This window comes from Larus michahellis, chromosome 1, assembly GCF_964199755.1.
Source record: "Larus michahellis chromosome 1, bLarMic1.1, whole genome shotgun sequence".
Classification (NCBI taxonomy): Eukaryota; Metazoa; Chordata; class Aves; order Charadriiformes; family Laridae; genus Larus; species Larus michahellis.
Window position 1 is genome coordinate 46,225,349 of NC_133896.1, and position 23,954 is coordinate 46,249,302.

The following is a 23,954-nucleotide window of genomic DNA, read 5'->3' on the forward strand; positions in this document are numbered from 1 at the left end:
CACTGATCCATTATACACATAGTAATACTGCCAATTGATCCATTACGAATGCACAACCTGCTTAAATTACGCCAGCTCTCTCCCATACATTCTAATACATGCATCCTCTAAACTCTTATGTTATGTGCACAGCCTCTAACAAACGTAAGGTAAGCCTGGTAAATAAATACAGCTTTTGCTCAACTAATGCTACTAGTTCGACTTTCTGACTATTGGAAATAACTTCAAAAGCTCCCAGGTTTGAAATGGAAAATTATCTGGGATTATCCACCCAAAGACAAAAAAGTTATCCCTAAGGAATGTTATCAGGTTGCCAAGATATTTTGATTTGTTTAAAATTTTCTTCCTTTTCATTTGTTTGGCATAGCTTTTCCACGTTGACATGCTCAAAGCTGTATTCTTGAAGCACGCAGCTACGGTATGCGTTAGACCACCACTGCTCCCCATGTGGACAAGCCGAAGGCACTTACCTCGTGGGCCACCAGCATCCCAAATCAGCCTTCACGATTTTTCTTCCCACATCAAAGGGCAAGAGGTGGGCAATGAATGATAGTCAGAGCTTTGTAAGGGACGTGTTTCAGTTTTTGGCCTCTGAAACAGGGTTAAACTGGAGTGATGGAGAGCAGGATAGTGAAACATCCATTATGTGGTTATGATTCCGAGACTTGCATTTACCTCAAATGAATTTGAGGTGGGATGGGGGAAGAGAACCGTAAAAGTGAGAAAACTCAGTTTATAGTAAGTTATAATAAGTGCACAGTTATAGTAAGCGTATGAGGAAATCACAGAGAAATACCTTGTCAGTCTCTTTATTCATAGGTTAAAATGTAATGCCGTACAGTTCTTAACAATTACTGACTGAAAAAAATTATCTGCATAAAACAGAAGCAAAACTGAAGGAGACTAATTAAAAAAGCCATCTTGCTTCAACTTTTGAAACGATTACATACAGAATAATATACATATTTACATTACAAGTATATTATATAAATATAATATATATGTAATCTTGTAACCACAATAAATATCAAGAAGGTCTTTTTTAGGCACACAGCATAGAAAAAAATGCAGAATCTGCACAATCCTTAAGATTCTTGGAGTGACTCACTCTTACATTGTTTTCACACTGAAAAAGCAAATATTTTACACAAAATATACAGCCACAGTTTATGCGGTCCCCAGTGAACAGGGAATCTTTCCTCGCCTTCCTGTAAGTCTACTCCTTGATTTTTCTAATACTATTGCTCTATACAGCTATTACATAAGAAAATAGTTTGCAGGTTTGGTTTTTACTCAGCTAATAGCCTAAGTAATTATCAGTGCTAACAAAATAAGTACAGCATTATCTACATAAGGTATATACAAGTGTTTGCACAAACACGGGTTTGGTGAGCTACTTCTGAGCTCACTTTTAATACTGGGGAGTTAACCTGAAAGCAGAAAAAAAGAAAAAAGGATTTTCAGTGATATTACCTCAGAAATATTTTATCATTCGAGTGAGACCTGGGCTTCAGAGATAGAAAGCTTTAAATTTTGAAATTAATTAAAATCGAATTCTTGGCTATGCTGGCAGATGCAGGCTGCCATTGATTTTGAATGTGCTCCCTTCAGTGCAAGTGAAAACCCAGAGAATTAATCCAAAGGGAGTGTTCTCAACCTGTATGTACAGTCATGACATTTTAAAGACCGTCGCTATGGAGCACCTGAGATCGCACCCTACTAAGTGAAGCTGACCACTTCTCGTAGGAGACCCATGATCAGTGAGAGAGGAGAAACAAACAACATTTTTTTTTCTGCAGTTACAAATCAGACTCCGGCATATCAGGCATATCTGCCATCAGGTACCCGATACCGTAACGTCCATTTGGAGCAGTGTCCAGAGTTGGTGATCCAGTCTGTTTTCGATATATGTTTTTGCCAAAATTTGGAGACGGCACTTCACTTGGGCTCTTCCCATGAATCAGACTTGTATTATCTCCCTCCAGATTAACAGGTTCCTTTATTATCCGGCCTCTTTTGTAGGACACGGATGCCAAACTACCAGAGCTGTCATCAATAAGGTTGCAACGACGCACCATGAAGACTATTGGGACTGGCAGTATGGCCAACACCATCAGAGATATACAGACAATCATTCCCCATGTTGGATAGCTGTGGAACTCCTCTGTAGCCTGAGCAATTCAAGAGAAAAAAACTCTTAATACATCTCTACATAAAAAAGAACAAACCTGCAGTCCTCACCAAGGCCTGCAGTTTTCATACTCATTTTTTTGTCACCTTGCACCCACAACGTGGGCACCACTACGGATCTCAAATTTGAACAGTCTCCCTACAGGAGATGTAGGACTGCCGTCTCTCTGCCAGTGGGTAGGACCAAAACACTGTCCCACAGTTTCTGAGACGCTCAGAGCACTCCAGCAGAACCCAAACCAAGATGTTCACATCAGGCTTTCTGCATGATTGGCTGTTGTTGTTCCTTGATTCTTTAAAGGTTGTTCAGAACAGAGAAGTGTGCAGTGCTATCTGTAACTGTGCCTGGAAAAGAAGTGCCTGCTCTGTAGGCTAATAGCTGGTCTAGTCAGGGACTGTCTCAGATCACCCTGTGGGATTGTTCCACTTGGTACATACTTCGTGTAAACTGCAACACGCTTACTGGGGCAGTGGCTGCACCCCACACCTCTTCTGCATCCAGGAATCACTGGCCAACAGACTCAGTTTGCCTGGTAGCTCAATTAACATTTTGATTTTTTAGACGGAAATTAATGGTATGTTTGGTATTGTAAGGTATTTCTCTTTCTAATTTTTGAGGGCAAGAATCAAACATAACAAGAGCGTTTTTCTGAGAACCCTGAGAAAATAATAGTGGTTGTCTGTAGTAAAGCCAACCTCTTGTGTTTACGCTTTACCTGTCTTTGCTGTTAATTTTTTTCCACTGGCCAATTTGGACAATTGTCCATTCAGAAGGGTCCCCAAGATTCATTTCTCTGACATTTTACTCTCCTCTGAGGGCTGATGAGCCTACAAGCTAGCAGAACTCTTAGGAGTTACCCTGACTGAATCTCTTTTTGGAGCCAACACACAGCACTGACTCTGCTGTTCATACAGACAAGTTTTTTTTACAAATCAAACATTCTTATCAGAGACAGGTTTTAATGCAGCTGTTACCTACAGTGTGATATGTGTTCCCAAAGGGGAAAATTTATGACATGGCTAATCTCAATACTTAATTCCACATAAAAAATTGATGTGATATCTGAAATGAGTTATTCAGTGTTATCACCCAACTACTTTCTGCAGTAAAATAAAATTTAATGAAAGTGAACTGCTCCCACTCTTAAGAATTTCTTCAACATACATCAACTAACTAAAAGTCACAAAAAGCATGAAAGTTCCTGTCAAGCAGTTATATTTTAAAGCAGAACTACTCTAAAATTAAAAAGTGGTTGGTTTTACATTAATGTTACTTGAGATAAAAACCACCATGTCATTATTTATACTGGTTTTGAATTTCTAATTGCAAATTTTTTGTCTTTTCATGTACTTCTGAAATACTTCAGATATGATCATTATGATGGTGATGGCATCTGTTATATACATACCATATCTTCAATCCAAGCATTGTAACCAGGAGGACTTAATCCCATTTGGACAATGCTAGCTACCAGCAAACATAATAACACTAAAGGTGAAACATACTTCCACATGTAGTAATAATACTGGCTTGGAGAAAACCCAAGCATATCCTTCAGATCCTCCATAAATCTGTGAAGGGAATAAAAGGTTATTGTTAGTGTGTACACTGAGATTTCAACTACGATAACTGATACATAGCACTTAATATGAGGGAACAGACACACTGAAAAAATGCATGTATAGAAATGGTTGCAGTTTAGATTACTTGATGGGATGAAAATTAGAGCTTGTATTACTAGCTCAGAACAGAAGGAATCGCTACACAGTGCAGTGACTTAGTAAACTGCCTGCTAGACTGTGCTGGAACAATATTTAAACTCACCTTTTTTTTAATAAGACCCTTTTTTACATCTTCTCACATTGTCTGCTGGGTTGTCTACTGAGGCATGCGTCATTACTTTTGAGGACATATAAAACCAGCACATCTTATAGATTCTGCAAAATTAATTTCGAACCCACGTGTGCCGCAGTGCAAAAAATAACTTTATGCAAAAGCTATGGTTTGCATCATGTAAGTTGCTGAAATAAAAAAACTTTGTGAAGTTTAAAATCTGCCTCCTTGTGTCTCAAAATTGCAAGTTATGATATGAACAAAACTCCTATTTTTGTACTCCTGACGGAGGAGAATGTGGTTCCAGAGCCAGTAGAAAAAAGAGAAAATACTTTTAGAGTTAATTCTTTTGGAGCGTGCAGAAGTACAGATTCTGTTTTAACTCCCTTGTGGTCCCACTCCCTTTTGAAATGTGTCTCGAAAAAGCTTCTATAGCAATAAATATGTTTTCAAAGCTGTTATACATGTGAAGCTACTGTTGTATAAACTCTCAAAAAAAATTTTTAATTGTGTAGTTGGAGTTATTCGATCCTTTGTTTACACTGCAATGAAACACATTGTTAAAAAGAAGCTGAATTTACAAATGATTTGTGTCCTCTATAGATAACCTTTTCTTTCTGGGATCTCCAATTTTTCATACAGTTGAAAATAAATCTATTATTTTCACTTTAAAGTCTTTCATCATCTCTTTTCAAAGCTACCAAGCTCCTTTAGAACTCATTCCAGCATAGCAGGTTTTCCTTTCTGACTACAGGGATTCACATGTTGTCTGTTTTTTTCTATCCTTTGGCTGTAATCCCTTTGAATGGATTGGGTTTGTTTTTTTTATCTGATTGAAGACAATGTGTCTAGTAAGACATATACATGGATCTTCATCTATGATTATGACCCCTTGGTGCTATCACAGCCAATGACAACCCGAGGTTGTTGGTTCTGGCAGTTTTTGCAAACAAGAACACTGGGCTCCTGAAGAAGGATATTTTGAAGAAATATACATCAGAAGAAATATCAGGAATGCTCCAAAGGGAGGTTCAGGTGGCCGTTATGAATGAGAAATCTGGCGGTTAACTTTTCACTATATCCTGCCAGAACCCCTTCTGAAAACATCAATCAACTGCACTCTGATTCAGAAGCAACGTATTACCATATTTTAGCTATTCTTAAACACCAGCTTCCTCACAGGTAACTTGCTGACTTTTGACGTGCCTACTTCCTTTCGCTGTGGAACTCTACCTGAGTGGACATTACCAACCTGATACCCAAGTCATCTGTTTCATCTTTTATTCTATGCGTAAAAACATCTACATGGTGTTTTCATGTCTATGTGATCAATTATAGGACTATACATGTGGCCCAAGTGGGAATTCTTCCTTAATGAGTAAGTAGACCAGGCACTACTTGCGTAGACAAGAAACAATGTCTGGAAACCATAAAATTAAATTTTCTTATTATGGTTTTATTTCATTATGGTGAGGGATTTGCTGATTACTCAGACTGAAAAAGTGAAAAGTCAAATGAAAAACCACCCATTCTATGTCACTCTTTGTACATGCAAAGGAAACACAGATGTTTAAATTACTTCAATGTGCTAGTATTGCATACTCTGTTTTATCTGTGGATGGCATGAGTTATTTTTGATACAAGCTCTTCTATTCCTTAAAATGCATTATGGTGATTTCTGCCACGAGATGTAAAAAACTCAGAGGTACTTGATGTTCTTTTCTCTTCAGCCATCACTGATAGAAGGTCACTTAACTTCATTGTCAACTGTGCTGCTTCCAACTAAGTTTTGAACCTATTCTTTGCTATCCTGGTTATTAATTCCTGAAATCTTTCTCCTGCTGTCTTATTTCTATATAATTTCATCATTCTTGCATACCCAGCCTCCTTTCTAACTCTCTAATTTTGCCTCTTTTATTGCATTCCCCTCTCTTCGGGTCTGATGCAATTGCTCTTGAGGTTTCACTACACTGTCCTGATGCAGTATACCTTGCTCCAAACCTGTTCTTAAAACCAGACTGGATGCATGTCCAGATTGACCCACTTTATACTTACTTGCATTTATGTGTGCACCACAAATACGTTGCACAATATAATTAAAATAGCAATAATTATTGTAATGAATACTGTTGATATGGACAGGGAAACAAATTTCCTTCACTTACTTGTCTATTCCATAAATTCGGGTGACTGCAATATTCTCCAAAATGACCACAATAAGCAGGGGCAGAGTAGCTGAGTAGTCATCAAACATTGTCACAAAATAATTTCCAGAGCGTTGCACAAAGATCAGTCCAATAAAAAATGCTACCAAGCAGCAGATCACTGGAATAAAAGACAGAAATGTGAGCTGTAATTGTAACAAAGTTCCATGGACAAAAAAGGAAATAAAGATAGTTCGAAACAGCAAAAATATTTTGCTGTTTATTTATGCTGAAATAACACATTATTTCATATAACCAAGTTGGTAATATTTTCCCTTTTTGGGGGGGGTCTCAATTTTAAGAACATTAGGAATCCTACCTATTCCCTACATAAGTTATGAAATTAGAAGTAAGTACTGGAATTGCCATATTACAACAGTCCTGGTTAATCATGTGACTATTTCTCATTAAACATTTAACTTAATGTGAATGCAAGGCAAAAATAAACAGAACTGGTAAGCTAAACATCGTAGATCATGTTACTTGGCCACTAGATCACTTTTTGGAATTTAGAAGTGAAAAGGACCAAAGTTTCAGACTATGATTCTAAAAAATAAAAATAGATTTCCCTCGATAATTCACAGCATGAACTTCCATTAGAATCTATCTAAACGTATCTGTGCACTAAGCAACATTTCTGCCCCTTCTTCTGTTTAGGGACAACCCAAAATACATTTCTTGAATGCATGATGATTCTCGATGTTATTTTTTTCCTACTAGATTTATCAAGAATAGGAATGAATGCTTAAGTAGCCATAAAATAAGTCAAATTTCAATAAACCATGAAATCAATTGTAGGTTGAGCACCAGTAAGAGTGATTCTCCTACTTGGAAGGGCCGTTCCTCCCTTCCCTGAGAACTTATGCTAAGGATACACCTGAGTAGTCTAAAATTAGGTGAAATTAATCTGTTTCAAAGTATAAAATATCATTACAGAATATATCCATTGCATAAATCTCAGCTAATCAATTAGTATTGATTAATGTAGTGAAAGGAAGACAATGATGCTTTTTTAAATACTGTGGTGTAAGACCAATCACATTTTTCAACCCTGTAGTAATTATTGTTATAATGACTTTCAGAGAGTAGAAAATTAGAATGGATGAGATCGTTCCAAATCAATGTGAACTCCTAACACAAGATAACAAAAACAAAAGAACACAGATTAAATCTCCTCAACCTGAGTCTCATTGCTTTGTCTCAGAGTTTTGTTACTGACCCTGAGAAAAGAGTCAGACCACCAGAACAGTATGTATGCGAATTTAGAAATCCTTGTTCTTCTTATGTTCTCCCATTGTGTCTTACCACTACACCCAAAAAATATGCATCCTTAGTTGTAAACTAAGGCTCTGGTAGGTATACTCACCATAACTCGGCATAATACTTGAACACAAAATAACTTTAAGCATATGAGTTGGTTTCCCTGAACTCAAGAGGGACTGAACTGGAACCATAGTGCAAAAAGTTGCAAATGTGCTCACACTTCTGTAAAAAGTGAAGATTTGTGGGTTTTAAGCACAAACTCCAGTGCAGGCATAATCCTTGTTAAATCCCACTGATACTGCATGAAGTATAACCCAGGCATTTCAATTTTGTAAGCTAATTATAAAAACACGACATCAAGCTGTAATCCTTTGAGCACAACTGAGTTTAGCAAGAAATCATGCATGCATACCACTCAAAAAAATTACCACAGAAAGGCAGTTCTTGAATATCCCTTCATCGTAATTGCTGGTCTTTTTTTCAAACGCAGTAACAAGGAATTACTGTAGAACACTCCATTACTCCAGACTAATGACTATATATCATAGTATTTGCATATACACTTAGGAAGAACAGCTAATTTCTAAATGTTTTACTGGTTATTCAGTAGGAATTTAAGAGCTGATTAAAAAAAAAACAAAAAAACAAACAAGTGCTCAATAGGTTAGGACTTCTGAAAAATCAGTTGATTTATCTTTATGAAGAATTTTATTCTTAGATCTAGCAAAGCAAAAAAAAATACATGTTTTTTGTTAAATATTACTTATTACCTAAGTAAGGTAAGGAGAGCAGTCAGCAAAGAACAGTGATCTGATACATTAGGGCTTAACTCTTATAAAATATATTATTATTATTATTTCCTTCATGGAGTTAGATAATGTTAAAGAACCTTATGTATTTTTTATTTTCTATCCCTTCCGTCAGAGGTACTGAAACGAAATCTGAATTTGTGCATAACACATCATGTTCCTTGTAGCTGTCCTGAAGATTTTCAGAAACCTAACTTTCACATTTTATGCTGATATTCTATCACAAAAAGAGAAATTGCTACCAGATCATCAGAGCTACATGAACAGGCTACACGTCAAGTAACTTTGGGCATTTAAATAAATTAAAATAAATTGAAAAAAAAACCTCTAAACATCTTGTTTAAGACTCTTTCCACATTCAAAAGGGAAAAAATGTTCCTCTAGAGAGCAACTGTACTGATTTTTAACATAATAAACATTTCATCATAAATTAAGATTTCATTTGGCCTACTTAGGAATAATTTGTAGTAATTTGCAATGTATTTTCATTCTTTCCTTTTCCTCCCTGATCTGTGACACAGGCTGGAATAGAAAGTATTCTGGAAGAGCTCAGAAGGACTGACCGTACAGAAACTTGTAACAGAAATTCTCCATTAAAATTTCAGTTCTAGGATGTTCCTGCTTTTGTAGCATTCAGGAAAAGGTTTTACTTTCAGATATTAATGTGCCTGTCCATCAAAGTACGGTCTGGAATGCAGTGATTTACTGCTCTGTAAAGTGTCAGCACTGAAAAATTTCATGTCAAAAAACAAGACTTCATACTCTCAAAAAAAAATTTAACTTACTGCTCTAGGGAGAAAAGAAAGTCTGCAACTCACCAGTAAGAATTTCTTTCCTGACTTTGAAGGTATCAACAATGGGTGTGATGATGCCTTCAATGGTTCCAAACATACTTCCAAGTCCCAAATTTACCAACATGAGGAAGAACATGACTGACCAGAAGGGAGAAGCAGGGAAGTGGGTCATTGCTTCTGTAAAGGCAATAAAAGCTAAACCAGTTCCTTGAACTGCCTGTCAGTGAGAAAAAATCCACATGTTATTATTCATGGACACTATTTTTTTTTCCTAGCGTGACAATCTGACTTTGTGTTCAAGAAATATCATTGATTAAATCTTGACATTAAAAGTAGGAAGCTGCTATCTAATATGTGATTCTTCCAAACCTGCAAACTTAGTATTACTTACTGAAATACTGGATTTGGCTGAGAATCTGTAAGTTGACTGATATTAACAACACACTTCTTCCTCTCTTTCATTGATAATTTTTCAGGAGAGGTATTATAGAGGACTGCTACAAAATACACTCTGTTCTCTCCAGTAAGGATATAAAGGACTTCATATTTAAATGGCCAGAACAGTATAGGAACTTTAAATTTTAGGTCACCAATTTGACATTTTAGCTTCAGATACTACATAGTTTAATGTGTAGGCACTACAGTGTTTAAAACTGGAAGTCCCTCTGAAAAGGCTAGAAAAATATCTCTTCTTTTAAAGATCTGGGTTACTGTAAAGATTTCAAAACAAGATGATATTCATTAAGCAATTATATAATAAGTAGAGAATAACTTTTTTACTTTCTAGTGAAATAGTATTTATATTTAATAATTTAAATTATTAACATTAGAACACATCAGTTTGAGATGGTGAATAGGTACACCTCCGTTAAGTCTCTGGAAAAATCCTCATGCTCAACTCTTCTGAAAACCAGAACTTTAAAACCTCCTGAGGAGAGCGATATAATGATCAAAATATCTTGTAAGTCAGTGAAGACTACATTGAGACATTGGACCCAAAAGTCCTCAGGTGAGCTGGAACGCGGCTCTGCACAGAACCATGTTTCCATATGGATCTCTATAGGTGCACTGCTCATAGGTACACTGTACTGATACTCTGCCTAAGTATACTTCACAGTTTATTTCAGGTTTACAAATATTCATCCGTTCTTAATCTCTGTACTTAAGACTTACTTATTACTCTCACCTTGTTAAGTTCATCTTCAATTTGACAAGATTTCAGACCGAGAGAATCAAACTCTTCTTCTTTAACTTTCTGAATAATGTCATAAACTAAATTGTAATCTTCTGCTGTAATGCTTGAGAAATTGATATGATGTGGTATCATATCCTGGCTCAGATTGCCTATTTTCAAAAGTTTTAAAATCTTCTCTGAATTTCTGTAAAACACAATAGAACAGAGAAATCAAACTCAATGATCTGTGTTAATTCATAAATGAAATATACCATAAAAATAATAAAAGAAAGAAATGGATATTCATACTGGATAACACATTTTTCATTTATGATATTGGCTTTGAAGCCCAGAACTGCAAACACCACCAAAGTTGCCAGCACAGAAGTGAAAAAATTGATGAAGGACACCAGAACAGCATCAAAATGGCAGTTGTTGTCTCTCTTGTTGTAGCTTGAAAAGGCAATGACTCCACCAAATCCAAGCCCTAAGGCAAAGAACACCTGAGTAGCAGCTTCTCTCCAGACCTTGGGCTCCAGCATTATTTCAAGCTGTTTGAAATTAGATATAATATATGTCAGCTATAAAATGCATATCTATTATATGAAAATACAACAGAAAAAAAAAATAAAAACAGGAAAACAACCTACATCATAAAATGCTAATGCTCCACTACAAATGTATTTTCATTATGACAAAATGAAACCTGGATGTGACACCTAAAGTTGAGCAAACTTATGGTCCAGAATTTCTATTTATTTTATATGATATAATCCTTAAAGAGAAACATGCTATGCAGTATGTTCCCAACAATGAGACACTACTGGAGCTATATGATAATTAAAATAGTAGCTAGTAAAACCGAGAAATAAAAGCGAACATCTATGTTTTACTCTTTTTTTTTTTTTTAAACAGTATTTACTGTCTTTTTTTTACAGTATACATACTGACACTTGTTACAATCCAAATGTATTTTGGTATGATCAATTCTTTTATAAATGCAGTAAGTATGCTGAAAACTGCTTTGTTGCTTTTTTTAGAAAAAAAAGTGACTAGGAGATACACATGCTTATATGGAATTCTATTACATGCAATGACGTAAAGCAAAATGCAACATATGAGATAAACGCTGGCCACCACCATCTGTATAGTCCACATGTCAAATCTCCCTTAAGCCAGATGCCTTGAACTTACCCTAAGTTAAATGGGTCATGTGTTTGAGGGACAACTAAGCCTCTTATCAAAAAATTCAACTGTATTGCTCAGATGACCATACTTCAAGAAACATCTTTGTTACAAAGTTATGAGTCATCATCATCTCTCTATCTCAGATTCTTCTAGTTACCGATTCATAAAAAAAAAAGTACACATGACATTTAAACATTAGATTTTCTCAGGCTGACTCAGGGCCTCCATTCATTTAACAGTGAAAGACATACACATACTGATTATTTATTTTTTTAAACCCTAGGCTTATCAAAAACAGTAAAACTAAAAGGCATCATCATAGATGCCAGCGTCTTGGAAAAAAAAAAAGTTTATGACAATAAACTTGTTCCTGACTTACAATTTTTGTTCTAATTACAATGCACAAGTAGCTACTGCACGTAGTTGAACCTGGCTGTATCGCACAGTCATGCCAGAGCTTTTCCACTAGAGGGAGCGCAAGGAATAGCCTTAATTTTACTAAATCTGGAAAATGGCTTAAGTATCGAAACGCTTCTCTCTTTCTGCAGTACACCATTTGGTACCATCAAAGGTAGGACACTCTCAGATACACACCTCACAGCATTTCAAAATAAACTTTTAATTGGTTTGCTATTATGTTTCCTGTGAAATTTTGGGGCCTCTGTATTTAAGCTTCATACAGTCCTACAGTTTCATTTCAGTAGCTGACTTCAGTGGGCTTTTTCTATAGCTTTCTTTAGGTTCTTCATAAAGGTTATTATTTAGAATTGATGCTTTGTTCATCAACCATGCCAAACAGAGGAATTCTCCCCTTCTTTGTCAGCCCTGTGCTCTCACACCTGCACCAATGTGTGCCAGTCCTCTGCTGTGCTGACACGACATTTCTGTGGGAATGTGTTGTGATCATCTGTGGTCAAAATGTGGTCGTTTGCTGAACTAATCGAGGCTGAAAAGATGTTTCCCCCTCCCCTTTCATGTCTATCTACCTGGATTATTTTCAACCGAGATCAGTTCAGCAGTCCTTTGTACAGCCTGCCTGCCCAAATAAACTGTTGGGACAAGGGAGCGAATGGAAACAACAACAGGTGGGAAATCCGACTTCCCTCAGGTAGTTTCACGCAAATCTACAGTCCAAATTAGTACTCAAGTACAGAAACAATCAGAGATTATAATGAAAATACTTTTGGAGGTTTATATTCACATATACTGTATGTGACATACAGGCCCCCTAACCTCAAATTTAAACTATAACTTATATTTTGAGATACAGAACTGGAAACCAGTAGGAGAAATTAAAAACAATGTTTTTTTTCAAGATCGTTTATCTGAACACTTGAAACAACTGTGTAATTAAGTTAAAAAGTAACTATAAATTAAGCACCAGCTGCAACTTATTTTAGGTCTAAACCATGAAAGTTGAAATAGTGAAGACATGTCAGTATTCAAGGGGAGTTTCACTGTTTATGTTCTCTCAGTCTCTAGTGGTGCTTCTCTAGTTAAAGAAAGGATTAACACTGTCACTGAGAAACCAAATGATAACCTCAAGACGTCTGTATTCCACCTCTGATACAGACTTCCTCTACACCAGCAAGCACTACATTTCTCTGTCCCTAAGATTCCCCAAATTTGCCTGAGCAGCCTGCAAGTTCCTGCAGAACCCCGACTCCCTAAAGCGCTGAGAGCGAGTGAAGCGGAGCACGACTGCATATCACAATGCAAGAAATAACAATGTGATAGCTAACAAAGGTCATTTTTATAGGATGACAGTTCTCCGCAGACTCAAAACACCTGGAATCAAAACAACGAACAACATCCTGTCATCTGGCAATAGCCACTATGTGCATTGATTTTAATCATCTTATTATTTGGCTTTCATTTTTGAAACATCAGTCCTGTTCTGCCCAACTGTATTGTGAAATGGGACTTGTTGGAAAGTCCATTTCATAATACAATATGAAGGGCAGCAGAGCATTCCAGGGCTCTGGCTACTCAAACGTGCTGTTCCCATAGTATAGACACAGTTACAAGCATCTGAGATGGGTGTGGGTAGAATTTAGGTCTTCAGACTACACAACGATTCATAACATCCCTTCTCACCTCTGTAGTTATAAAATCTAAAGTTCCGTAAGACATATTCCTGTAAAAAAATGTATGCTTAGACCTGCTGCTATCTCGGCATAACAACCATAAGAAACATGGTAAGGAAAGCTGAGGGGTGAGTACTTACACTACTTTAGTATTTAAGACAGGTCTCCTCTACTTTGGGCTACTATGCAAACAGCATTAATTTATTTCTAAAAAGGAAAAATTTGTCACCTTTCAAAAGGGACAAATTAATTATGTAAAGCTATGACAGCGTTCAAGGTAAGGCATTTCACTGTGACATCCCAGAACTAGGCATTTCAACCCTAGAGAATGGCAAGATTTAAGATTCATTTTTCTTCTCGGTATTTGTAGCTTTCTAAACACTCTGAATCCTGTAAATAGCACTTTCAGTGGCTTCATTTTGTAAAGGCATCTAACTCTGGGAACCCTTCACCTAAGGGAGGTAACTCTATACGGACCCTTGGAACACTTAGAGCCTCTGGACCTTGGGGCTTGATATTGTGCCACTGAGGTCAACAACAATTTTGCAATTTAACCAAACAGAAATATGGCCAAACGTTCTATGAAGACAATAAGCTTAAATGAGAGCATTCATAAATGGTCAAATTGCCACTGAAACTTTAATACACTGCCAACAGAAATTAAGCACATACCTTAGGTGTGAACATGTGACGAATTCCATCCACTGACCCATTAAGTAGCAGTCCTCTGATCAGAAAGCATAAAAGTACCACATAAGGAAAAAGCGAACTAAAATACATGATCTGAAAAACATTAAGAAAAAAGTTAACACGCCATCCATGGACTTTATTTTCAACAGTTTCATTCACTACTCAGTATCTTTTGGATATACGACTGAATTGATAATCATATGCTCTAAGAAATATGCAGTACACTTCCCCACTTCCCATTCCCCTTGTCTCTGCAGAAGAAAGCAAAATCACATGACTGTAAAACAAATTCTGTACTGTACCAAAACAATACAGTTGCCACTGTGTTGACTAACAAACTGCTGAGCTTCCAGGGAAATTCAGTATGAACTCAGTGAGATGACGGCAAGAAGGACAGAAGTAGACTGTTTTAGAAATGCTTCACTTAACAAATGGACTTTGATCAAAGTACATAGTACGGTAAAGATACGCAGCTTGAATAGAAACTCATTCTGTCTACAGAAGGAGAGAAGACACGAGTCAATGGAAAGTACATAACCAATGGATTCAAATCACTAAGTAATGTTTATTGCCAAAACAAAAAATAATGAGTAATCGAATATAATCCTTTACACTCCATCACTGAAAAGCAAATCTATTCTGTACTTTAAAGTTTAGTAAAATGATTCTCTTGCTAAACTTACTAGTTGTTTCTTTAACTGAAATACACTAAAGAGGTCACAGAAATTTCCACCCCAGTGCCAAAATTTTTAATAGCACAGATTATTTTTCGTCTGAAAATCCCACTGAAATCAACAGAGCTCACAAACCATTCATTAGCCAATACATCTGGCCGCATGGAAAGGAAAGCAGACAAGGGGACATACTCAGATGCAAAGGGATGGTTAGTCATTAGTCAAAAAAACCAATCCAGAATCCTGAAAAGCAGCTGTGTTAATGACAGAAGCATGGATACCAACGACAGTAACAATAAACAGAAAAACGGCAACAGTTACTTTGATAAGAATGGAAACTATTATTCTTCAGATCTCAATTCCCACTAAATTACTACAATTCCCACTAAAACTACTACAGTTTTAATGCTTAACTACTAACATTCCTCTACTCGAGATTATACAAATCCTGGGGTGAGTCACAGCTTCTAACCTGCTCCTACGGATTTCATGAGAGAGTAAACAGAGTGTGGTGAAGAAAAATGTCGTGAAGTGTTTCAAAGAAAAAAACTGCCACCGAGGTGAACAGTATACTCACTTTGCCCGAAGACTGAATGCCTTTGATCATGGCTAGGCATACCATGACCCAGGCAGCCAGCAAGCAGATAGTCATCTTCCAATTTAAACCCCCGCTCTCTGACAGAGAGCTGGAAATATTCAGCGCTTCTCTATACCAGTAGTAAGTTGTTGCAGAACTTTTTTCACACTCTGGCTCCACAACTGTCAAGAGATGTTAGCAGGTGAAGAAAGGGTTCAGGATAGCAGTATTTTCCCAACATTTCATAACAATGTTCTATCAATTCTCAGTATTTGTAATTGTGCCGTCATCATTTACCAAGAAACTAAACTCACAAAGAGTATTAAGACGGTGTCTAAAAGAAAACGTGACTGCTGTCAGTGAAAGGTTCTGGGTATGTCTTTTTAAAGACACTCTTTTGGGATAATGTATTCCCCTGCAGATGGTCAACCCAAGTCCTAGGCAGAATTTATTTCTCACTTAAGTATGAAATAGTAGGCAGGCCTAGATGAAGCCATACATTCCATTTATCACATGTATGATTAGACTACCTACATACGATACTGCGATTTATATACTAAGAAAAGTATCTCTCTGAACACAATTTTGAAAATATATGGAAAACAAATTATCACTTGGGTCGCTTCGATACGCTACTCAAATCAACAGGCACTTAACTACTATTATAAATGATAAAATAACAACATAATGATACCAAAGTGATGAGAAAAGGAAAAAAATGGCTCCTACATAGCTATGTTAAATGGAAGTCACTATATGTATTCCAGACGTGATTTTTTGATATAGTGTAATTCTTTTTTATTCATGTTACCAAACAGTTTAAGAAACTGTGTGTATCTAGACATATAACACATACAAATAGAAATAATTCTTCAAAGAAAATATTTACGTAATGTTTTTATAAATTATTTGTATCTGACAATCAATCATACCTCTAAACTAGGTCCCGAGTCAAGGTTAATTAATGAAAAGGAAAAAATACACTAATTTTAAGAAAACTAACACAGGTGTCAGATCTTCACTGAAATAAACTGCCAAAAATGATAGAATGTTATCAAATATAACACTTTTGCATGTTTAAGCTTAGTTCAGATGACCTCTGCCTACCTTAGGCTGATGCACTCTGTTTTGATATTCAGCAGGATAAGAGTACGTAAACAGACAGACGCTGTGGCTCGATTAATGGACAATAGCTTGTGCAATACAGTCAATACACTGATTATTTCAAACAACTGAAGCAAGCAACTCTGGCAAAGACACTATGAAAATGTACAACTTTTCAAATGTCTCTGGTTATGTTCTTTATTAAAGGAGTAAAAAACCACAAAAGGTAATTAAAGAAAATTTAAGATCTGTACTAAAAAGGAAGTAAAAGAAGTATTCCCTATTTCAAAAGCAAGAATAATGCAAAGTGTGTAACTGTAACAAGATAACCAAAACCAAGGGATAAAGAACTTTTAATGTTGTTGTATAGTTTGTCCATTTGAGACCAACTCATTATAGCAACAAACGAATGACCAATTATCTAATTTCTATTGGTTTACAAAGCAAACAATGCTTTTATCACACGCATTTCATTGATGTGTACACTTTCCCATTTTCTGCTTTGTTATCAATACAACACTTTTTGCTTTGTCGACAGGAAGTATCCTACTGATTGAAACGTAGAAATATCCTTCCTCCACTTTTGCTTTTCACCAAGAAAGCATAAAAAGCAGTATCAAAATCGGAAATACTTTTTCCTGCAACAGACTAAATAGCACTCCCCTAATTTCATTACTCTTTAAAATGCTGTTAACAGTAATGTTGCTTTCCAAATACAGTATATTTACCTTAGATTTCTTTGTTGTATTTTTTCCAATTATTATAACGAGACATCTTATTAAGATGCAAAACCAGCTTTGCACACAACATTTTTTCCCACAAATATCTCCTTTAATTGTATTTTTTCTCCCTTTTGTTTGAAAATGTCAAATTTTATATATTTTATATGACTTTTAATAACATTAATACAGACTTACAGGTATGAGATGTATTTTTAACTAAAGGACACTGGTCCCATGGTAATGGATGCTGAAAAGACTGGGAAAAGTAAAACAGACTCCATCCAATAATAACATTGTAGTACAGGGCCACAAAGAAACATACCTATAAAAAAAAAAGGCATATCAAAGACAAATCAAAGTTAAGTACATTTTAAAAAGAAAAAAAAAAATCCCTACTAAACTTCTACGTATTTCTGCACATCAGCCACTGAACCAAATTTTAACTAAAATAACTCAGAATAAGAACCGAATGGCTTGCCCCAATACCTGGCATTTTCTGCATTTTCATTTCTCTGTATTTATCGTGTAACACCTATATTTTTACAGGCTTCTTTTCTCCAGAAGACTACTCTGTTGCCTAGTTCCTAATTTCAAAAGAATCACAGAATACAAGTTGACTGGTTTTACAGACACAACTGTATTAGTATTTTTTAGTGTACTAATTTTAGTTTTAAGATCTTCCAAAACATTGCCAACTGACCCTGAAGCCCAGCTATAAATCAGCGGCCTTTTCCTGAACCAAAACAGTAAGTCTAAATCATACAGACTGAAAGCAAACCACGCGATTAATGTTAAACACTTACTACGCAGCTTGCAAATCCAATTCCTCCAAGTTTGGGGCTGATATAATTCCACACACCAATACTCCCTCGGCGGATCCTCTGCCCCACAGCAAGCTCCAAGAAAAAGAGTGGAATCCCTATTATCAGCAGCAAGATTAAGTACGGCACAAGATAGGCACCTATGAAAGGAACAAAGTATAAATCACAGTGAGAGGGAGAAAAGGCAGAACTTGACACAACAAATGCGAAACCTTCTAATAGCTTCGAGTTTGAATTAGTGTCATTCATTGCAAAGCTTTTGTGATCACATGCAAAGACTAATTTTACCTGACTCTTGGCCATACATCTCGTAAGATACGTAAAGCCCAGAGACATCAAATTTCTAAAGCGCTGTAACATTTTGAGGCAAATCTTACTGAAAGTGAGTTATTATCTAAAATAGTTGTTTGCTTGTGTGAAATTTTGGGCATTTGTTCAAGATTTTTAGAGATACAGTGATGCAATCAGGAGCTGAACCTACATCTCTTAAAAAAATCTACACCTTGACTTGTAACAGAGCAGCAAGAGTGAATATATAAAGGAAATACAGAACATACTGTGCATACAACATTCTGAATTTCATCCGATCTTAGGCAGTTTCAGAAGACCACCCTGTTGATTTCTCCATGTGCACCTCAGATGCTCAGAAAGGGGATTTCACGATGTACAAAATAATGATTCTACCCAGCTAAGCACGAAAACTGTATCAGCCCTCTTCTGCCAGGCTCCAGACAGAGACTAGAGACATGAGGTGGAAATGAAATGGAGTATTGTAGACCCAGATCTTGCAGTACTCACAAACTCTCCTTAAAGGCATGTTTGAAAATGTAACTGTTACTTCACTGTTAGACATGTATATGCAAAACAATTCCTTTTTTCAAGGTCTTATTCCCAGGAAGCGGTCATATGCAATTTTAACTTCAGGATGTATCTCCATTTATTTCAGTAAAACTAACTGCAAGCAAATATATCCACACACTAAGTGCACTGACAAGTTCAGAGCCAAACTTCCTCCTTGCTGTTGTAGAGTATTAAGGATTAGAGCTAACAAACCATTTAGGCATCAGCAATTAGCAGCGTGGCACCTAATTTTCAAATGGGTGGCTCTTATGCTGCAATATAGACTACTGTGCTGGTCACCTAGCTCAAAGGGCTTAGGAGTTTTGATTGCAACCATTGTAAGGCTAAAGAGAAGCACTTGAGAAATGCAGACTGCGGCGTGTCAGAGCAAGCTACATATGCAAAGATCTAAAGACCTCAGAAGCTTAGACTCAGAGCTATTAAGTTGTATAATCAGGCTATTCATCTCTGTGATGAGAGAGAAGCTGAACAAAGTTCAGAAACCAATTTGTGATTTATCCTCAAGTCCAGCTAAGTCCTACTTTAAGTTTCTTTGTCCAGCGACAACTTTCCATAGCTTTTTTAGGAGTCTAACAAAATACACTGTCATCTACATATCCTTGGTAGATAGCTTATCTCACGGAATATGGTTTATTTTAGAAAAGTTAAATTTTCCTAAGCTGTGCAGGAGGGCTCAGATTTTCTAGTACCATCCACTCCTACTTAGGTCCACTTGGTATTTTGCTCTTCATGAAATACGCACAAATTGGACATCACCTTCCATTATAAAGATCTTGCAAAGATCCTGAGCATGTAGTAACTACAGTCTTGAGTCTAAGAAAAGTAAACAAAAAGACAGAGGAAAGTTAATCTGAGAAAAACTACTGGTGGACCAGATAAAGAATATTGATCTTATTTACCTCATATTTTATAGGCTGTTGTTAGCAGTGAAAAAATAGCTCCTCATGTTTTATTTTCATGACATGGTAATATGATATGCAATGACACTGCTTGAGCAGCATTTCGTCAAAACTTATGCCAGGCTCTGAACAATGTCCTGGTTTTGAGGTTACAATACTCCCTCACAGAGCCAAACATCATGGTCTACCTACCCATTTCAGCACAGTATAGACCATCTACTCAAGTATTATTTCTACTGAGGTAGCAGCTACATTCTCATTCAGCAAAGAACGCAATGGACTTACTTTCTACTACAAAAAGACAACAGAGACAAAAGGAAATAAACGTGAGGAAAACTGAGGAAGAGTAACAACCACATTCCAAAATGAGGGGGACTACCTGTCTTAAGAATATATAAGACAAATAATGTCATTAAATACCCTTGATTTACCATCAGCATTCTCTCAAAAATTCTGTGAGACAGTATACTGTAAATTCACATTGCAAATGAGAAGCTCTGGCATCTCTACCTTTAAAACTTTGGTCATACACTTAATTGAAAGCCAACAGCACATAGTTTTTTAAATAGTATAACGCTACTGTAAATGACACCTGAGGTCTTAATTAGACAGGTGTTGCATAGCTGAGCAGAGACAAGCCTAAACAGCTCCAAAAAATTGGGGCCTAAGTGACTTACCCTGTATCCCACTGGATGACTGTACTAGAGCAGGAACTGAACCCAGCTCTTCAGTGTCCCAGTCCACAACCTTTATCACAAGGCTGCAAAGTTAAGCACATGTTTAAAGACTGGGCTGACGTGGGTGTTTTATGGTGCATTATCAATGTAAGTTGCAAGATTTATCAGTTAGATTCAACTAAATGATTTAAAGAAATGTGGTGTTAAATCCACGTTACATGATACATGACACAACCCTGTAATTCAGCGTGGGGAGCCGGCAGAGTTCACCTCTGTACTGGAAGGCTCGTGCAGAGCACCTGAAGCACTGGTCTTCTGGTCATTCCAACTTGTTGAGCTCCCTTTTGACCTTGTGCCCATCCCCAAAAGGATATAATGGATAATAGTGCACATCCGAGTTTCAGTGCAATACAGTGTGGATATAACTGGATTATACAACTGTGTATCACAGCTGCAAAGGGCTTCTGTGCCCTTGCAGTCAGCATGAAACCACAGCGTCTCTGGAAAAGTATTTTCTTTTGGCCTTCCCTTGAGGCTAGAGATACTTCAAAGAACTGTAAGACATCTTCACTTCATCATAGAACAGAATCGCTATGGAAACAGCTCAGCATGTCTCTTATTTGCCAGTGCATGAAAACATGGGTCCTTGGAGTTATGATATTGAATAAGGATCATTTTTATTTGAATTAGAACAATAAACTATACATGCTGGCCTTGAACAGCATCCTACAATTAGTTATATTGTCTGCTACATCTGCCAACTAAGCAGCCTTCTGAATATTACAATCCTGTGCGGTTCAGGTCTCTTCTTCTACATTTTCAAAATTATTTTACTGTAAAGTCACTTTTTTTGCATATTTAGGACTTAAACACTGGCTTTCGTATTATAAAAATCAGCTCAACCTTATAAGGGAAAAAAAAAAAATGTACAAAATATACCTCATCCTCCTTTACCAGAATGAATGGCAAAGATTCACCAGTTCCTGAAATCTTTTGTGTGTTAATACCGTGCACAGCACTGCTTTGCATTCTTAATTTTTTTATTTAACCAAGCACTGTAATGGGATAACTGGTAAGTTGTCTCTCTTGATATTACAATATGTACTACATTTGGTTACATTATTGATAGGAATGGAATATTAACATTGGTTTTGATTTAAGTTCTTATAAATGCTCAGGGGAAAAAAATAGCATAAAATTACATGATTCATAGTGATTAAAGAGTTGGAAAATAATTTCATAAGCACTATGCAAGACGACATAACTATTATCATCTCGATACTACAGAAGAACTCTTCTTTTCCTAGCCACTCTTGATGTAACCTGAAAAATCTAATAACTTTCCAGATTTGTTTAAACTGCTGCTGTGCCAGTTTTTAATAAAGTGTCTAGTGTCTGATTTAATTCTTGCTCAATGAAGGTGAGCTGTACCACTGTATCGAGGAGACATCCCAGTTCTTATAGCTTACTGGATGCTCACTAATAGAAAGCTAGTGAGAAGATGATATTCAAATGAAGATCAACGTATTTTCAATATCAAATGTTAAAATTTTCAAAGTTATGACAAATGGGCAACCAAACGCTATCAGTTTACAGTCTGCTAATCTCCTCTAAAAGAAACTATTTACCATTACAAAATACAAACTGCCTTTATTAGGAAAACTCTGATAAAAGGTTTTATGTTTTATCCGTAGGTGTTTAGTCTATCCTACTGATAGGATAGTCTTCCTGTCACTAGTCTTTCACAGTTTAAATATGTTCAGGTGTGCCTATTTACAAATCTGTGCTTAGAGGGTGAAAATCCCCTTAGCCAACAAGGTTTAATGAAAAATTACACTTGCAAAATAAAACTAAGACATTTTCAGCACACTGAAGTACAACTAAACTGAGACTGATAATACAGTTTAAATCAGAACTCACAGAATAATACTGAAGTCATCAGTGAATTCAAGGCACTGATTATAAATTATTGATCAAAAGCTGAATAATGAAGCCACTGAATCCATATGCAGTGCTGGAATACAAGGGAATACTTGCTTTTCTCCCATTCTGCTTTTATTAGACAACCAGACTGTAGCTTCTAATGACTACTCAGTCTTTAGCAGTTTACATATTATTCCCTCAGCAGTTCTCAGCAATAGCTGCTGTGTTTTTTATAATACCACAGAACTTAACTGCTCGATCTGCTGGTATTTCAGTATAACATCCAGACAACTTAACTGTAAAAACCTCATGATGTGACTCTACCCACATCAATCTTTTCAAAACATAATGGCAAGATCATCTGCTACAGATCTCCCTATGCTGCTCGCAGCTTTTATCTGTTTATCATTGTTTACTAGTTCTTTTGACTTTTTACGTCTTACATTAAAAAGACTGACCTTAAAAAAAGAAAAATCAGGAAAACGAAGTTAACGCTCGTGAAAATGCAAGAAGAAAATCTTTGGGTGTGCAACACTTTGTAGACTCCCAATTAACACCTGCAACACTAGAAGCATCTCTTAGATAACTGTGTTCACTTCTCTTCATAACAACTCACTCAAATATCAGTTATTCTAGCAGGACAGCTAATTCAGTTTGCTTTTGTTACTTCTAACGTATGAAAGTACCATTTTGCTTCTGCTACTCCTAAAGGAAAATGACAACCAAACAGAAAAAACTTGAAATATTTCCTTTGTTTGAAAAACATGGAAGGTGTGCAACTATTCACCGGAAGATAGCAAAGAGCAGCAGGAAAACACAGGTTTAGTTTGTCGGTATTTATCAGCCTCATGGCAAGACTGGGTAGACCTGAGTGGTTTATTTTTAGGGCTCACTATCAATTATAGGAAGCTGAGGCAGCTCTGAACCCACTGCATGCTAACATACGTTATCAAATTGTTATATAGGAACAGCGCCTCTCTGAACAAACACAACTATTTGTCTTCTTGTAGTAAAGGAGTAATAAATAAACTGTGTAGTGTAAAAATTATAAATATAAAAACCCTTTAAAGCTAAATGAGAGCATGCCCAGCTCCAATGCAAATCACCTTTGTCAGGCATCAAGGAAGAAACAGCTTTTTTATGTGTTAGGCTGAAAAGAGTGGAAGAGGTGCCTTAAGCGCCAGGTGGTCACTGGGCATTGCCTACCAGGGGTAAGAACCTGTGGTGAGGACAGAGGACGAAGGAGGCAGAGAGATCTATAGTTAGTTCCTCAAAACTTTCCCGAACGCCTTCAGCCCCTCAACCGCAGAACCTAAAACTCCTTTGAGATCTCCCTCTCATCCCAACTCAAGAAAATGAGCACCCCGGAGTACTCTCGATCTCCTTCTAGCCTCCTTTTTTCTCTTGATACTTCCTGCAGTACAGCTACCTCCCCAGCGTGGATCAAAGTTCATCCCAGCTGC

General features: G+C 36.6%; 1 protein-coding gene across 2 annotated transcripts in view; it reads right to left on the reverse strand.

The window, feature by feature from the left end:
- Positions 1-794: 794 nt before the first annotated feature.
- Positions 795-23,954, reverse strand: part of SLC6A15 (solute carrier family 6 member 15) — a 38,327-nt gene continuing 15,167 nt past the window's right edge. For both annotated transcript variants that reach the window (XM_074574448.1, XM_074574458.1), the window contains exons 3-12: positions 18,114-18,271; positions 17,506-17,632; positions 15,485-15,666; positions 14,216-14,326; positions 10,578-10,819; positions 10,281-10,473; positions 9,119-9,311; positions 6,190-6,349; positions 3,600-3,762; positions 795-2,171 (exon numbers count right to left, since the gene is read on the reverse strand). In XM_074574448.1, the coding sequence (XP_074430549.1) occupies positions 1,800-2,171; positions 3,600-3,762; positions 6,190-6,349; positions 9,119-9,311; positions 10,281-10,473; positions 10,578-10,819; positions 14,216-14,326; positions 15,485-15,666; positions 17,506-17,632; positions 18,114-18,271 (1,901 nt within the window). In that variant the 3' untranslated portion in view covers positions 795-1,799. The remainder of the gene's footprint in view (positions 2,172-3,599; positions 3,763-6,189; positions 6,350-9,118; positions 9,312-10,280; positions 10,474-10,577; positions 10,820-14,215; positions 14,327-15,484; positions 15,667-17,505; positions 17,633-18,113; positions 18,272-23,954) is intronic.